Raw genomic sequence first — 18,659 nt, forward strand, 5'->3', positions numbered from 1 at the left:
GCCAACGCCTGTCCTCAAGGGCTACCAGCAGGTCAGGTTTTCAGGATATCCCTGCTTCAGCACACGTGGTTCAATCAACAACTGAGCCACTGATTGAGCCACCTGTGCTGAAGCAGGGATATCCTTAAATCCTGACCTGCTGGTGGCCCTTGAGGACTGGAGTTGGCCGGCCCTGACCTATAGTATATCGGTAGAAGCCAATAAAGTTTACGGGTCTACATTCTCTAAACAAAAGAAGTGTTAGGTGGGTGAGAATCTGTAGGTATGCGCATCAATGATTTATATTGTAACAAACGGGCATTAAACATCCCTTTCTTTTTTCTAACACAAGCTTAGGATGTTTTTTTTAGAATAAAGGTCACCAGTTAATAAGGATTCTCGCTGGCTGTTACTATATATATATATATATATATATATATATATATATATATATATATAAATGAATTAACAGCAGCTGTACATTGATACAATCTCTGAACCATGTAAACGGCCTCTTTACACTTTAGTACAGAGAGGATATACACGTTATATAATTATAAAGATTTAACATAGACCATATTTGTAACGGATGGATTGCGGTGACAGCGTGCATGAACATTTACACATTATTAGCTTCCTGCTTAATAATTAGGGGTCATTTTTGCCATTGCCTCCTGGACTATTTTTGTTTAGCTCCAGCAATAAAAACGCACCTTGAGCTTCTCATCTATTTCATTAAGAAGCATTTTCTCCTAAACGCCGTTTCTTATCTACCTCTTTTAACCAAGATCATTTGTTTTTCTGTCTCTGCAGCACGCAAAAGCTGGACATTCGCCTGGGGTTCGATATCTGCAGCGAGGAAAAGAATTTCCTGCACAAGAGAAGCAAGGTGATCGCTGCCGCACTGAAGAAGGTTCTGAAGCTGGACAGAGATTTAAAGGAGCATGAGGTTTGTGTGTGAAGGTCCCAGGTTATCGGAGATAGGCCAATTCTGTGAGTTCAATTCCAAGCCCAAAAAGGTGCACACACCAGATGTGGGTTTGAGTACCGTATGTGCCCGATTTATAGGGTGGCCCTGACTATAAGGTGACCCTCTAATTTCAGTAGTAGCGGGAATTGGATAGAATACACACATAATTTATAATACATATAGATACACACACCCTGTGTCTTTCTGTCTGTCTCTCTCTGTACCTGTGTCTCTCTCTGTATCTGTGTCTCTGTCTGCCTCTCTCTGTCTCTGTGTCTCTCTCTGTACCTGTGTCTCTCTCTGTACCTGTGTCTCTCTCTCTGTCTCTCTCTGTATCTGTCTATCTCTCTGTATCTGTGTCTCTGTCTTCCTCTCTCTGTCTCTGTGTCTCTCGCGGTTTAAGCTTCCTGCCACAAGCAATATGGCGGCTTCAGGCCCCCAAGGTGGAGCTTCCTCCGTTTTTCCCTCCTACCTCATACATCCGACTGCTGATTGGCTCGCAAACAGAGGGCGGGCCTGATTATAAGACGTGTATGTACTTTTCAACTTAACTTTATGGAAAAAATGTTGCCTTATAAACAGGCAAAACTGGTAATTTGCCGGTGCCCCAGCTTCCCAACCTCTGGAAGCAGCCGGGCACCAGGATTTTCACCCAGATGAATGCCTCTGAAATCAGACATGATTACATGAATCTAAATCACTGGCAGTGTTGTGCATGTCTGTACAATACATATCTGTAGTACTGATTTATATTGAATAGTTTACAATTTGATATAGGTGCCTGCTGCATAGGGAGATGAAGCATCACAGAAGGCACTGGTGATATTATTCCTAGTCTATACATGCTTTGTCCTTCACTTTCTATTTCTTCATCCATGAAACAATCCTCATAGCACTTTGGCCCCTGAGTGACTAGGAGTTATCAGAAGGGGATATGTTTGCGCATATCGGCGCTGCAGGAGCCTGTAGGAAGTTTTGCATTGCAGAACCCATTAAGTTAAAGCACTTTGTAGTTCAATACCCCATTATACAGGCCTCCTGTCCTTGAGCTTTGGAAAGTCAATGTTTTTTCTGCTTCTGTGGAACAATGTAATGACTGAGGACCTGGTTTTGTGCCTTAATGGAATATTTTATAGTATGTGAGTTTATAGGCTTAAGTTGCCATAATATGCTGTTTTTTCTTACCTCCTTTTTGTAACTTTTTTTAATGACAACCTCCTGTCAGAACCTGCAAAGCACCCCGCCCTTCCAGGAGCAGAAGGATATACGATCATTTAGCTGTTATTTCAGCATTAGCGTTTATTATATTACTTGCTAAAGTAGCTGCTTTGCACGGGTTGAAGTAATCCCCACAATTGTACCCCCTCCCTCCACTCACAATTTTACCCCCTCCCCCCACTCACAATTTTACCCCCTCCCCCCCACTCACAATTTTACCCCCTCCTCCCCACTCACAATTTAATTCCTTCCTCCCCTCACTTTTTACTTTGAAAGTGCTGCCCACTAGAGTTTGTCAGTAAGAAATGCTCTGACTCGTCAGAGAAATGTTAATAACGGATAGAATGAATGTGTTTAAATAAAAAAATAACCCATAGGGTCCCCTTAGTATGTATGCCAGGTTTCGAGTCTCTAGGTTTCATGGTCTTTGAGCTATGGATCAGAAAGACAGACACACAGGCTCTTGTATTATTATAGACATTGGAGCCTGTGGATTACCTTGCTGATGTGTGATAAGAGGGTGTCTCACACACAGGCTAACTAGTAATTAGAAACGAATGCCTGATTTTCATGAATAACATTACAGTGAGACACTCTATTATTGTGACATAAGAAGATTGCCTAACCCCACTAATTGGTTTGGGATTACAGTAAGGAAATACAAGAGACAATGATTGTGTTTACCATTGAAACTGAACTCCTCCATAAGGGCTGGTAGACAGCTGAATGAAAAGACAGGTTCAAGGTCACCATGAAAACCCCCTGTGTCAATGAATATGGTTCACGTGTGACAGCTCTGGTTCACCTCACAGAATAATAAGGTCCCTCCTGAGCTTGGGTGAATGAAGCATTCTGATTGGTCACTATCAAGACTGATTTGGCATTGTCTTCTTGAATAGATTCCTTTGATTGCTATTACAACAACAGGAGGTGGAACTAGAGCTATGACTTCCCTCTATGGCACCCTTTCTGGACTCAAGAAGTTGAATCTCTTGGACTGTGTCTCCTACATCACTGGAGCTTCTGGTTCCACCTGGTAAGATGGAATCTTCCACGCATGATTTGAGCACTGTGGTCTTCAGCTGCAAGGCCATACTGGTCCATCACCATGAGGCTACCCCCTGGTTTGGGAGCGTTTGCCTCTTGAACACTTAATCTTGGTATGGAAGGAAATACCTGCCACCAGGAAGTTGCTGAATCAGCAGTAACGTTGACCAATAACATAGTACTTATTGACATCATGTAAAAGGAGAAATGCACTCTACATAAATACAATTAGGGGTATATTTACTAAACAATGCCAAATTTCAAGACACCATGTTGCCTATTCCAGTAAGTGGGGCATTAAGGCTCCTTACAGCTTAGTACCACCGTAGTGTGGTTGTAGCCCCCCAAACTGTGAGGCTTTCTGCTTGAAATACTTAAGATACATGAAAGGGATCATGTTGGCAGCATTGCAGCTTTCAGGTAATTGTTCCATATATCCCAGCCTGAAAATGAACATGCAGCCATATAAATATATACTGAGCATATATACTGAGCATGGCCATGTAGCAATATAAATATATACTGAGTATGAACACACTGCTATGTAACTATGCTGAAGCTGGTGTTCATGGGAAATGTGCTGAAAGAATTGTGTGTTACTGTTTTCACCCCTGTTATGTGAACCCCCGGGGACTCCCCCCCAGAAAAGCAGAGCCCACCCGCCAAACATTTAGTAATAGTTGCTATTTTAATAATTTTTGTTTCTTTTTTATTTGTTTTGGGAAAGGCAATTTTACATGCATATATAAATATATATTCAAGCCTGTATAAATGCATATATAAATATACATCCAATTTTACATGCATATATAAATATACATTCAAGCCATCCTACAGTGATAAGTGTTGTTGGGTATTTAGGAAAGGTTGGCCCAGATTCCATTTGTTCTTTAATGGGTGGAAATCGCATACTGAGAATGCTGACCCTCGCTGGCCACCGTCCATACCTGATAAACTCATTCTATACATTGAACACTTTTAACATCTATCAGTAATGGATGGTGCCCTGGTGTAGGCTTCTTCCCATTGTCTCCAATATCCTGAGTTTCAGTGCATTTAACCTCAACCAATACAGAAAGTGCACATTTCGTGCACAATATCTTGAGCCAAGCAAAGAAAGGCAGCAGCACACATTCTGATGCCAAAGGCCGCATTGAACACTGCAGTTATGTACAGCTATTAACTATTTCCTGACTCATAATTCAGAATAAAAGAAGACATTTTGTATCAACGTGTTGCCAAAAATGTAGCACTTATAGAACAGGGCTGGGCAACTTCAGTCCTCAAGGGCCACCCAGGTCAGGTATTCAGGATATGCCTGCTTCAGTCTTTGACTGAGCCACCTGTGCTGAAGCAGGCATATCATGAGGACCTGTTGTTGGCCCTTGAGGACTGGAATTGCCCACCCCTGCTACAGAAACTAGAATGGAGAAAACTAGCAAATGTTATAGCTATGGGATGAGCACAGTCATCTGACTTTATCTTAATTTGGACTGAAGACGAATGCATCTTTAATTCAGCTCACATTTAGGGATCAGGAATATTCTGGCTTCTATATATGGGTTGTGCTCTCTTCTGCCCCAGGGCCATCACCAAGCTGTATGAGGATGCAGAATGGTCACAAAAGGACCTAGCCGTGCCAATAGAAGATGCTCGTAGGAACGTGACCAAAAACAAGAGCTCGGCTTTCTCCCTGGATCGCCTGAGCTTCTATCGAGATGAGCTGAACAAGAGAGCAGAGCAAGGCTACAAGACGTCCTTCACAGACTTCTGGGGTCTGCTGATTGAATCCATGTTCCACGATGGGGTGAGTAATATGCAGACCTGTGTGACGTATTGCAAAGCATGGCACCTGTTCTGTGACTTTGTCTGCATTCACTTGAATGGACCGTAAATTGTCTTTTGAAGTTATGATGGAATAGCACTGCTTAGATAGACACACAGGCCCATACTTACCATCTACGGTATTGTGTGTTTATACACAACATCATAGCAAACAGACATACCTTTTCACTCTTAAGCCCCAAGTGGGCCACCATAAAATCTGCTCTACCTCATTGGGATACACAATCACCCTATGTGTATACATGAGAAACTACTGACCACTTATATTTATAATAGTCCTACAACACTTCTTCTAAGTAATACCCACAGGACACATTCTTATCAGAACTCTCCTGTATCCCACACACAGAAAGAGCCTAAGCTTGTCTCTGCTTTCTCTTCAACCTCTTGGTTACATCATTGTATTTTCTTTGCAAACAGGTCAATGAGACCAAGCTCTCGGATCAGCAGAAGGCGCTGGTCCGTGGGCAGAACCCTCTACCTTTGTGCCTGGCAATGAATGTCAAGCACATTGAAAACACCACTGTGGACTTTAAAGGTGGGTAATAAAAGGAAAGCATTGATACACCATATTATAATTATGGCTAGGTTCAGCGCATGCAGAAAACATTACACTTTAAATATGAATAATCCCTTAAAAATGGCCAAGGTTGTGATTTTTCTAAGCTGCTTGTATTCTTTCCCCCCAATCAGCTGTGAGCCCGTAACAATTCCCCAGTAATTAAAAGTTGTATAGTTTGCGCTATATTAGGGGAGGGGTGGGGAAGGTCGTCACGCCATCATCTTTCGACTCAGCCAACTATAAAGAGATAGGAATCATCTCTGATGTGTAGGGTAAGGAAATCGCCCAGCTCTAGTCTTGTCCAACTCCTCAAGCAATAAGGGACATCATTTATTGCAAGGAGATACTCATGATGACAAGAGTAACAACATGTGGACGCCCATTCATCAGGGTACACCCACACCACTAGGAAGCAGTTTACTGTGGTTGATATTATTGTCAACACTATTGCATTACACAGACATCATCACACTAAGGTGTCATCATGGTGTTTCGCCATACTACATCATTGTTGCTATATTCTGGAAAACTATGTATATGAACTCCTTGTGTAAAGACGTTGTAACTCTCGCCCTGATCAGGGCCTGACATGCGTCCGAGATATTGGACCTCCTTGATATAAATTAACCTAAAGTGTCAAACAGTTTTAAGAAAACAAAATGGTAGAGAAGGTTTTCTATGGCTGATTGCATTCACTTTATTGCAACCCCAGCATAAAAGATGCACAGTGAGTCCTCATCTATAAAGTAGAAACACAAACAAAATGCTGTTTGTGGTGTCACCTGCTGTGTGCCTCTTGTCACCTGCGCAGGGAAGGGAAGCAGAGATATTCTGAAAACTTGAACTGTTGGGGTGGGCTTGAGGACTGGAGTTTATACAGACAGAACAGCCAATGTAACTTTTCTTTAACCCATTAACTTCTGCAGAGTGGTGTGAGTTCTCCCCATACGAGGTGGGTCTCTTAAAGTACGGGGCTTTTATCCGCTCTGAGCAATTCGGCAGCGAGTTCTTTATGGGGCGGCTCACGAAGAGGCTCCCGGAGTCCAGGATCTGTTACCTGCAAGGTGAGGGCACCGGCCGCTCCACAAACCAGTTACATATCTGTCACATTGTTGCAGTCCAAATCTTAACAAATGAGCCCTGTAAACTGAAGAAATATCTGAGCAAAGTATGCCGAAGTCGCACAATATTTGAAATTTAGTCCATTTCACTTTTTCAGTTCTAGAGAGAATAAATATACACACAGGCCTATCAGCCTGCTCATCTGTAGCACTAATGCTTCTCCCACAGACTTCACTTGAGTCTGTCTTGTGGTTCAGACCAGGGGTCATCAAGCCCCCCCCAACAGGACCAAAGTGTAGTCAAAAATCAAAATGGCTGCCAACTGTCCCTTGCAAGTCCCTGCAGTGAGGATAAGCTTCTGTATTACACTACATGGCCTTTGTATTTGCAAGGAACTCTGTCCACCGTCACTGTTCAGCTTTCAGCTCCTGCTCTCCACTGTAATAATACGATTTGGAGGTGTTATGCATTGTGACATTCCTCTATAAAGCAGGAATGGCAAACTCCAGTCCTCAAGGGCCACCAACAGGTCAGGTTTTCAGGATATCCCTGTATCAGCAGAGGTGGCTCAATCAGTGGCTCAGTCATAGACTGAGCCACTGATTGTGCCACCTGTGCTGAAGCAGGGATATCCTGAAAACCTGACCTATTGGTGGACCTTGAGGACTGAAGTTGCCCACTCCTGCTATCAAGTAAAATTAGAAGTGGCTTTGTAACTGGAAAATAAATACCCTGCTATCATTCTTTATATTACTCGTTGATGCACTTTTCCCACGGCAGGGTTGTGGAGTAACATATTCTCCATAAGCTTGATGGACGCCTGGTATGCAGCTGTGAGTTCCGACAATTTCTGGCACCGATTCACCAGGGACAACATACAAGATCTCGGTAGGACTGCTCTCCTTTATTGTCTCAGTCTGGGAATGTATCTTCATTGCTGTGCATTGTACCTTCGTGTAGTAGTAGAATTGCTGACATTAAATTGAAAGTGCACCGTTCCTGAAAGTGTATGCCTTTCCCATTCACAGCGTGTTGTGAAACAATACAGGCACAATGCCACCGATTCCACCACCCGTGCTGAAGCAGGGATATCCTTAGAACCTGACCTGTTAGTTGCCCTTGAGGGCTGGAGTTGGCCTCCCCTGTCTTCAGACATGTGATACAGAGCAGGCGCACCCAGCCAGTGATAGGCTTATAAAACCTTTAGTAAGACTAGGTCAGCTTTAGGGTGAAAGGGAAAGCAAACTAAGGAAACCATAAAAGTGATAGATATGACAGAAGAAGATCCGTTGAGACACCTGTATACAATTCGTGGTACAGAGACTCATTTTTTTTTTTAGACTGGCTGGGAGCGAGTTGATTAAACTGGGCGTAGTGGTGATGTTTCCAATGATCTATGAAGTGGAAGAAGCTGGTTTGAGATCACTCTATTCTCCTGTACTTTAATGCAGCAGAACATTTTTGTTGTTGTTTTTTATAAATAGGGTTGAAGCAGGGGGTCTCCGGAGCTGAACCGTGTTAATTCCAGCTCTGGGGACCCCCGGCTTCCTGAGATACATTTCTCCGTATGGGGCGTCGGTAGCTGCTCCACAGGTTCAAAGATCCCGGTCACACGGGCCAATAGGAAGCCGCAAGTGATGACAACATGGCTTCCTATTGGCCCACATGACGCAGGAGCTTTGAATCCGCCATTTCGATAGCCCCACAGAGCCAGCCAGAGCTGCTACCGTCACCCCATGCGGAGGTAACTCGGAAAGCAGGGGGTCCCCGGAAACCCCCTGCTTCAAATGCTTAAAACTGTTTAGAAAAGGAAAGCGGGATTCCTGCTTTAAGCAGCAAAACATGCAAATATATTCTGATTATTATGTTGCTTCTGTTGGCGAACATGTGTATAAAAATGCACCTTCCATACCAAGTGAAGCCACTACTTTAAGCATTGCTAAATGTAACTTTACTTGGCTTTGGTCCTTGTCACAGATGGAGAGGAAGCTCTGAGGAAGAAAAGAACCTCCCCCAATCTGACCAGTCGCCTGGTCAAACCAGCAGGGCTTTTCGGCAACACAGTGCGGGAGATGTTAACCAACCGCCCCATTGACGGGGAACATCACAACTTCTTGAAAGGATTCCAGATTCATAAAGACTACTGCCAACACAAGGGGTTCGTCGCGTGGGAAGGTAAATCACTGGCCAAGTAATTAGGGTCTGCAGAGAGCAAGTGTCCACGGCTCACTCATATAGAGACATGTTTCAAGATACATACGCAGACGCATGGCAAAACAATGGGATTCGGGCCCCGCTGACAGGGAAGTACTTAGCCCCAGATTTGTGGCAAGTATTTAGGCCCCTTCTGCACTGAGACGCATAAAAGCAATCGCTGTCACTGTACAAACAATTTTATTGCCATCTGCTTATGGGGAGTCATTAGATGGAGCAAGAGGAGGACATACTTGGTGCACATATGATAGATAACAAGATGTGCTGCATCAATGTGTTCCTTACTTTGAATTACAGCAGGGCCCTGGGTATACGGCGGGTTTCGTTCCAGAGGCCCGCCGTATAGTGAAAATCGCTGGAAAGCGGATCCGGCGATTTTCAGTGCTGCGCATGCGCAAACCGGCATTTTCGCCGTTCTGCGCATGTGCGACCTGCGGTCTGCACATGCAACCGGCGGTCTGCGCATGCGCGCCGGGTGCACCCGCCCGTTCTGCGCATGCGCGATTTTAAATTCAACATGGTGCCGCCATATCAGCGGATCGCCGAAAAGCAGATTGCCGAGAAGCGGGGCCCTGCTGTACTTCTCTCAACTATATTACAATCTGAATACTTCCAGGCCTGAGCTGGATTCAAACTTGTCTCCAAAGAAACTTATGTCTAATAGATTCAGTTAAATGAAAATACTTTTGACTCATTTTGTGAGACAGGATAGTAGTTTAGTGTCACCACATACAGTGACACTACATAAAGTGACACCACACACAGTGACACCACATACAGTGATGTCACTAAAATCTGCCTGAAGCATAACCCCTGTAGTGTGACTCATGTTCAGTCACTATAAAAATCTATACTGTTTATGGAAATAAAACACAGGACACTTAAATATGTTTTAGCATTTCGTTTTTTTAATGTAAATCTGATTTCATTTCAGCGTTAGACATACACATTCAGGCCATATTTACTAAGTGGGGCTAAGCCATCAGACACCGTAAGGTTACTTTACTAAAATGGGCAGTAGGGTGTCTTCTGGTTTAGAACCACTTGGCAAATATGTTCTTTAATAAAAACATAATCCTTCCCATGAGAGGATGTATTTGCACTTCCAACACCCCCCAAAAACTTCAAGCTAAAATACCTGCGCTGACATTAACGGGAGAATGCGTTTTCTAACGTACCGGCTGATGCATGTCGTTGACCATTGGACAGGTTTATTTGGGCCACAGCTTGACCCTGGGGGCTTTAGGTTGCCCACTATTGCTTTAGAAAATGATGGTGATGAATCTTCCTTTCAGACACACAGCTGGACAATTGCCCTAACCAGCTGACCCCGTCCACGGAAGAGCTGTGCCTGGTGGACAGCGCGTATTACATTAACGCCAGCTTCCCGCCCCTGCTGCGCAAGGAACGCAAGGTGGACATCATCCTGTCATTTGATTACGGGCTCACTGGACAGTTTCAGGTAAAGAGAAAGTATGCGACAGTCAGTCTGCCTTACTGGAGACTCTAACAAGTAGTGGGCAAAGGTACCAAGTGCAGGTTAGAATTTGAGGTGCACACGGCAAGGATCTCGTTCCCATCTTATTAAAACAGCAAAAATACATCCACCCCCCCCCCTTTTTTTTTTTGTATTTTCCCTTTCTATATGGAACGTATGTGACAATGTATAATTCTACATCCTTATCTGCGCTGGCAATCGTTTGGTGCTCCTGTTATAAATCTGCCAAAATCCTGATGGTGTGCTTAATGAAATGGCTGCCTTTCAATTTCAATCAATCCTTCAGTCGGTGTAACTCAGCAGCTACAATGTATCCTTATATTACTAGGTCACCATTATCTATTGTTACAGTTTGCAGCTCAAACTGCTGGGAACATTGGCAACAAATTATCACAAACAGGAAAGTGTTACAAAGCTCTTGCACTGCTGGGGAGGTGGGCTAAAACTTGCTATAGAGATCCCAGAATGCTCAGTGTATTAAAATTCATTAAAAATGGCATTGCGAGGTGAATAATACAAAAAAACAGGCACTAATATGTACTACAAAACTGATTTATTTAAAAACAAAAAACAAAACGTAAGATTTCACGATTTGCCGCTTTAAACCCCTCGTGCAGTAATGGCGATAATTTCTTCAGTGAGCAAAGAAAAGATTAATTGCAAATGTGTTAGAAACAAACAACTTATCATTGCAATAAACCGATTCCCTTCATATGTCGGAGTCCTGAAGCAACTGCCCACTCTCAAAAGCAGCTGTGTAACAGTATTGTTACCAGTTCAAGAGACCGCTACCTGCAGGTGTGTGTGTGTGTGTGTGTGTGTGTGTGTGTGTGTGTGTGTGTGTGTGTGTGTGTGTGTGTGTGTGTGTGTGTGTGTGTGTGTGTGTGTGTGTGTGTGTGTGTTCCTTTTTTTTATCAACCCCTAAAAAAGCTACATAAATAGGATATTCATTGGTATTTGTTGAGCTAAATATGAAAACCTATACTGTATGTCCTATTAAAAATAGCAGATACGTTGTTACATGAGTAAGTGCTTTCACCTAATTGCAATTCCAGTATACATTTCTATGTGATTGTTTGTTCAACTATTTGGGTTTTCTTACGTTCATTTCCTTTTACCTAGTCCGTGGAACAGACCCATAGCTACTGCACCCAGCAAGATATATCTTTTCCCAAAATAGAGCTGAGCAAAAAAGACCTGGAAAACCCCAAGGAATGCCATGTATTTACCAACTCCGGGAAGCCAGACGTGCCAGTTATACTTCACTTCCCACTTGTAAATGACACGTTTAGAGAGTTCAAGGCACCAGGTAAGTTACTGAGTCTTTGCAGTTAGTCCTTTAACATTAAAGGGCGTATGGGGCACATTACCAGTACTGTGTCGTATGTCCAAAAAGACATAACACCACTAGTTGAACCCAGATATTGTTTCAAACATGCACTTATCTTGTTTTAGTGCTGTTGATTAATGCACATTGCTGTTCTCCAATGTATGTCTAGCAATGGGCATTTTAAAAAGCCACTAATATAAGTCTAGCCCCGGAGCCTCTTTTTGGTAGTGATGCAGGGAGAAGTTGGATGTTTGCAACCACTTAAAATTCCTTTTTCTATTTACTGTAGGTTCAAGGTGAAAGTGTTTCGGTTTAAGGGCACCCCAGTTAGGTGCTCTGCTGCCTACATCCATTGTGTCTGTACTTCCTAGCATGTACTGATACACCCCCAGGGATGCTAGAATTGATTGAAGTACAGTAGCATATGTCTGCTACCATGAAGCAGCACTGCTGGTATCCAGAACAGTGATTTATTTAATTTGCTATAGAAAGCTGCTTAGCGCTGTTATAAAAACCTGCTTAAAATGTAGTCAAATGTGCCCAGGACATACTTGAAAACGAGAGGTAACTCTCAATGTATTAGTTCCTGGTAAAAATATTTTATAAATAAATAATATATTCATACACAGAATAAATACCTTGGTCTGCGTGGGCCCATCCATTCATTAAATTGCAATGTGATTTTTGTTCTTACAGGGGTTAAGCGCAGCCCAGAGGAGATGGAGGATGGGGTGGTTCCTCTGTCAGGAATGTTTACACCTTACAACTTGCTTAATTTGACCTACAATGAACAGAGCTTCAACCAACTGCTGAACCTGGCTGAGTACAATGTCCAGAACAGTGAAGAGCTCATCCTACAGACCCTGCGTGATGCCATCGCACAGAAACAGAAGAGCTGGACCGGTACCACTGACTAGGCTCCCATTACCATGGACAGTAAGAAGGTACCAAAGCAAGTGCACGTGGCAAAGGTGTAGCTTCGCTCTGTGGAAGTGACACATGCACAAGAAAGCAGCTCCTTCTCATCGTCTGAAGGTGAAACTTACAGGTGCTTAATGTTCCCATTATCGGACTTGTTTTGCAGACTGTTAGAAAATTGCACTTTTCCTACAGAGGTATTTTTAATCAATGGATGAACTATTGGGAAAAGGGGCTATCCAGCTACAGCCATCTACATGCACAGCTGTATTCTTTATTCCAAATCATGGAGGCCAAATTGTTTATTACAAGTGTAACTGTGCGCCCCTTGTTAGTGTGAGAATGTAAATAGCAATATTTTTTAGTTTCCTTCCATTCCCACCCTTGTACCCGCTGTCCCTCTGTTTTGCACATAATCACATCCCCCGCAATGCCATTTATTCCAAAGATATCCAGATTTCCTTTCTCTCTGACTGCCCCATAGGTGTTTAAGAGGCAAAGGATTAGGAATCAGCCTACCTTGGTGTTTGGAGAGCAGTGTGACCTCATGCAAGTCACTTTGTCCCATACTGTATATACTTAGCAGTGCATAGTAAAAAACACCTTTATGTCTTAGTGGCTCAGGTGTACATACACTGCCTTGTTGTACACTGTGCCGCACTGTTCGTGCACAACTGCGCTAACAAAACACTATTACTTTCACCATTTCCAAAGCCACACAATGTCTCTCTTCCTTGTGGGAACATTACATCTTAACCGAGGGTCAGTGCGGACGTGAAGCACAGGGAGTGATTCTGTTACATGATGATAAAGCAGCAGGACAATCCCAGTCCCAACTGTACAAGGGGCATTGGAAGCTGGTACCCCATCCTCAAATATCTGCGCCCATTAACCCGAAGCCTTCTTCAGTAGCTAGATTACTGCTTTTATGGGGGGGGGGGGGGGTTTAAAACACAAAAGAAGTACCATTAACTCAGCCACTTACCTCACATTGGCCTATTAATTTATTAAAGAACTTTATTTATTTAGCTATTCCGTTGTATATCCCCCATCCGTCAGTGAAGCAAAAATAAGTCTGTAGGATGTCAAGTTATTAAAAATCTGTTTTATTAAGCAAAAATATTATTTGATGGCTTTCTGTATTTCTACGCATACCTGTACATGCTATTCAGCAGAATCGGTTATTGGAATGCATAGTTTTCCAAGTTGATTCATTACAATTAATTGCTGTGTCCTTCATAATACCAGCAATACTGAACAAAATAAAATGCTGGAAGACCTTGCAATGAAGTCTCCACCAGCAGGCGATGGGTTAATGACTAACAAACGTTCCGCACATTTTCCCTTTTCTGCATTTTTAAATTAAATGTTACTAAAATGATTTCTGTAATGTTACAAAATTTCATTATGACAAAAATAAATACGATGTGTAAATATTCCGATTTTCAACAATCACGATATTGTGTCGGACACTTTGTCTACCATTTGACTCCTGAGTGATTATTGACTAGTTCTCTGAGGCGTGTGCTCCTGTGGAACATCACAGAAAGTGTACCCACAAACTACGGTAATTACGAGTTAAAAAGGGGTTTTACAAACTGCAAGTCAGACACTTACACTAAACAAGGAGGTTACGGAACAAAATACGCCAAATCAATACTGAAATGACTCACTTTTTCACTGCCAAAGGCCATTTCAGCACTTTGCTACAGGGAATGCGATAAATATACTATTTTAGAGCAAAAGTGTCACGTGTGTGGTATTTATGCCAATAAAGGATATCGCTAGCATCATTTGAACAAATGGTGCTGAATTACATATACAGGCGGTCCTCAGTTATCTGCCGGAATCCGTTGTCGGATTGCAGATCCAATGTTAATCCGCTGCGGTGAGCGTCGGATAATCCGCTCCGACATTGGATAATGCGCTCAGCAGATAACGGACAGACGGATAGCGAGGAGCACCTGTGTAACGTAATGTCAGTGTTTATAAGCGTACTTATTATTGTAGACATACCTCCATTTACATTGCGGAAAAGCATGATGTTAGACGCAGCATTATTAAGAAGGTTTTGTTCCCCTAACCTCCGCACTTCAGCAGGAAACACAAGTGCTATCCCAAATTTGTACTACATTTTGCGTATTTTTCATTTGAAGTCAGTGGAATGAGGAATTGCAGTTTGTATTTTGCTTACCACATGGACCAATCCACGTAGCCACGGGAAAGCGTTAAACCCACAGGCGCCATCGCAAAAACTAATCATAGAGCTGAAAATGCCTGTAACAATTGCAAAGATCCCGGATGGGTAAACCCAAAACAAGGGTTTCCTCTTATCGCTTTGGGTAATACATCTTATTTCTTGTGGAAAAACTTTTTAAAAACATTTTTATCCTTTCTCCGTTTCTCTTTCCCGTGCTCGGCCTCCGGCAGGTTTGGGCTGTGGGAAGCTCCCAGGTAGCTGCTCTCTGAGCTCGCGATGACTGGAAAACAAATGAAAGCCGTTGCTATTTCATAGGTTATTCACACCGCAGTGATACGGCGAGGCAGGACTATATCTGTGTAAGAGCCCCCATGTTCCTGGCTTCCCCGGGAGGTCCCGCTTACCTGTGCCAGCAGAAGCCGTCACGCCATTTGCCTCTGTAGTAGTGGTTTCTGGTTGGAAGGATAATGTTCTCCTGCACAGACATTGAACAAACAAAAGGAAAAAAAATGTGTGTTGGGAAAACATAGTAACAAGTAAAAGCCTCCCAAGTATTGGACAACTAGTGATTCAGGTCCACAAGTGACCTTCTAACCTCTCTGCACAGTTCCACCTGATCTCGTCCACTGGGAGCAGAAAGTATGGTGAGCGTAGCGGAGGCCCTGCACTGGTATTTTTGGAGCCCACCCGCTGTTCATATATTTCATACGTATCACATATAAGCTGCTTCCAAACTGACTATACGTTTTTCTGCCGGTTACATCTTTTACTGAACTAAAACACACACTTTTGGAATGGAATTGAGCCATTTTCTTCACATGATGTACACCCACTTTTCAGATTTTCAGTGTCACTTTATGGGAGGAGGGTTACGTGTTACGGGTGGCATGTTCATGCAAACATTGATGATCTGCGCTCTAAGAATAAACTACTCACCTTGGGATCTCTTCTAATGAAGTATAAGAAGAAACTTCCCTCTTCTGGAAACCATAGTCTTCTGTAGAGAGAAAAAAACCCATCAAACCGGTAGTGTGTGTTTTGCGATGGGCCCATGACACATCGATGCTCTCCATTCTCCAGCACACGGAGAAGGCTAGTTGCTTTCTGTAATGTCGGCATACTGGGCACCTACTTAATGTTATCGCAACTGTCTACATTTGATTAGAATAGAGAAAGAGAATTGTTCCGGAAAGCTCAAGCCAGCGAGGAAGGCTGCAACAGTAACCGCTTTATATTTACATGGTAACAAATCACATCACATTACAGGTTCTATGTGAATGAATGGTGTTTCATGGAATCGCTTTACTTTTTCCTTAGCTCGTTAGTGGCCTACATCTTGCTTTAGTGATGTCACTGGAACGCTTAGTGATGTCACTGGAAGGTTTAGTGAGGCTGTAGTGGGGTGCAGAGATTTTTCACTAAGCCCTTTTAATGACAGTACAACTTGCACAAATAATTCCAAAAAGCGTCTAAAGGGCGTATTTGACTTGTGATATACTATAAGGGTTTGCTGTTATAGTAATAGTCCAATATGCAGCTGCAAACTTTGCTTGGTGTTTTACTACAATATTAACCCTTTTGCTCCCAGCTGGGCCAGCAATGCATTGTTGCAGGCCCCTTTGCCGTTTGTAGTACGGCCGCTGTTGGTAAAGTTTGATACGTGACAACCTTCTAAAACATAGAAGGGGTGACATTGTTCATACATCTGAACACATACCTGTATTGTTCTGCATTGCTTGGATCCATACCTCCATCTTTCTGTTTGAAGGAGCGGAGAACAGATACACAGACCCATCTGATAATCTGCGAGGGAAGCAGAGAGTCGTATGTATTTGTTTCATTGTTTGTCTGCAATGTTCTTCCCTACGTGCCTCCAAAAAATGCCCAGCACCTCCTCATTGTGAGGGCGTCTCCTGTGCTCCGGGAAAACTCCTCTATAGCCCGACCTTCTTATATCGGACCGTATGTGCAGGTCAGGGAACTTACTAGGCCGTACATTCTAGGCATGTTTTAGGCTAAGTGACGTGTGATATGTGACCCTTTCAGCGCAAGTACGAATGATGTAGTCATAACTGAAACCCTATCCTATCAACCCCTGCAACCTAAAACATGGATGTGTACTATAAGAATGAGAATAACTATAAGAATGAGTATAACTATACAGAACTTACATTAAGCTTACTCACTTCCTCTAATGCAGGACTGGTCAACTCCAGTCCTCAAGGGCCACCAACAGGTCAGGTTTAAAGGCTATCCCAACTTCAGCACAGGTGGCTCAGTCAATGGCTGTCAAACTGTCAATGACTCAGCCACTAATTGAGCCACCTGTGCTGAAGCAGGGATATCCTTAAAACCTGACCTGTTGGTGGCTTTGAAGACTGGAGTTAGCCTCACTCCTGCACTAATGTATTCTACCGTCTTCCATCACCACTCAGAGGTAACGCAGCTGTTGGTTAAAGACCGGGCTTAGCTTACAAAACCTGTCAAAGGTGTTCACACTTTTTACATTCAGATATCCCCGCAAGACACATTGCTTTCAGCAGGTAGAGGTGCAGGAAGCTACCTAGAATATTATGTTAGTTTGTCATACTTGTATTTTCTCAAGCATAGGAATAAAAGCGGCAAGATATCAGCAAGAATGTCTAGTGACGTATGATATTACCTTTACAGATTTTGGACCATTGATTATCATAATTCTTGCAACAGAACACTCATAAATTGAGTACTGCTAAGGAAAAGCTTTTCAACCAGAGCCCTTCAGACCTGTATTGTGAATATTATATTATATTATGATTTCTGTGGAGACAGGACCCAGCATAGAAATCATAATATAATAGTTGAAAAGCATATTTGCGCACATAAATATAAATGATATATATAATAGATGGGTAATTATACAATAACCTTTAATGACTTTTTTTAAAATTGGAAACGAAAATAATATTTTTAATAAAGGGGTGTCTTGTAAGTAAAATATCGCCCGCTAGCATTTTTCCCCCTCTGGCAACCTTCTGTATAGAATTGCTATCTATATATCACCACTGAGTGTGAGCAGCAATTTACAGAGTGCAAAACCCCAGGGTTCTAATGCACATCTCCCAGGAAAGTGCCTACAGGCTGAAAATTCAACACCCACAAAAGCACGCTGTGTACAATTCCTTGATAGTGAGATTATTAACCTGAAGACTCCTCCTGCATTCAATTTTTCCTTTAACGATAGTTCTGGCAAACGGTCAGATGAGCATGTCCCATACAGTACCTTAGATCAAAGGCGTTTGCTTTGTCAGAAGAATCCTTTGTCTTCTCACATATGGCGTTCTTGACATTGACGGAGGGAATTGCAGTTTCATTCTGAAAAATACATCAGAGACTCAGAGACACACAAACACACACACAGACACAGACACACAGACACACAGACACACACAGACACACCAGTTGGCTTTTTCTGCTGTGGTTTCTCTTCACTGGTTTTTAGACTAACAATAACAAACAGATTAATCCAATGTACCTAAAAAAATATGTCCGTGGTTAGCTTGGTGTCTAAAAGAAATAACCGTACTGTCTCCTGTGTGGCTGTCTGACTCCAGTTACCATCAGTTTAAGCTGCTTCTATGAAGAAGACTTTCCAGATGTGTCGAAGGCTGGCAGATGTTTAATGTTAATGCAGCCAAGCTTCAAACTTGTGAAAACAGCCTCAGTTTAAAATGAAAAAGAGCAAAAACGTTATATAAATATATGCATAGAAACAGAGTCGGCAGCACTCGCTCTGTGATAGCTCAAGGAGGTGGACAAAGGACCACCTTGTCTGAAACG

At 42.8% G+C, this 18,659-nt stretch overlaps 2 protein-coding genes across 4 annotated transcripts in view; one reads left to right on the forward strand and one right to left on the reverse strand.

Annotated features, from left to right (window-relative positions):
• The window catches only part of LOC142502800 (cytosolic phospholipase A2 delta-like), a 53,115-nt gene extending 39,020 nt beyond the window's left edge, over nt 1-14,095 (forward strand). Inside the window, exons 11-20 of the mRNA XM_075614321.1 lie at nt 793-928; nt 3,067-3,203; nt 4,799-5,021; nt 5,480-5,597; nt 6,548-6,685; nt 7,464-7,571; nt 8,661-8,858; nt 10,193-10,359; nt 11,518-11,704; nt 12,422-14,095. Of these exons, the coding sequence (XP_075470436.1) occupies nt 793-928; nt 3,067-3,203; nt 4,799-5,021; nt 5,480-5,597; nt 6,548-6,685; nt 7,464-7,571; nt 8,661-8,858; nt 10,193-10,359; nt 11,518-11,704; nt 12,422-12,642 (1,633 nt within the window). The 3' untranslated portion in view covers nt 12,643-14,095. The remainder of the gene's footprint in view (nt 1-792; nt 929-3,066; nt 3,204-4,798; nt 5,022-5,479; nt 5,598-6,547; nt 6,686-7,463; nt 7,572-8,660; nt 8,859-10,192; nt 10,360-11,517; nt 11,705-12,421) is intronic.
• The window catches only part of SPTBN5 (spectrin beta, non-erythrocytic 5), a 155,318-nt gene continuing 148,236 nt past the window's right edge, over nt 11,578-18,659 (reverse strand). For all 3 annotated transcript variants that reach the window (XM_075614318.1, XM_075614317.1, XM_075614320.1), the window contains 5 exons: nt 18,103-18,194; nt 16,561-16,646; nt 15,780-15,840; nt 15,248-15,318; nt 11,578-15,123 (listed from right to left, as the gene is read on the reverse strand). In XM_075614318.1, the coding sequence (XP_075470433.1) occupies nt 14,996-15,123; nt 15,248-15,318; nt 15,780-15,840; nt 16,561-16,646; nt 18,103-18,194 (438 nt within the window). In that variant the 3' untranslated portion in view covers nt 11,578-14,995. The remainder of the gene's footprint in view (nt 15,124-15,247; nt 15,319-15,779; nt 15,841-16,560; nt 16,647-18,102; nt 18,195-18,659) is intronic.

Source organism: Ascaphus truei, chromosome 9 (assembly GCF_040206685.1).
Source record: "Ascaphus truei isolate aAscTru1 chromosome 9, aAscTru1.hap1, whole genome shotgun sequence".
NCBI classification, from domain to species: domain Eukaryota; kingdom Metazoa; phylum Chordata; class Amphibia; order Anura; family Ascaphidae; genus Ascaphus; species Ascaphus truei.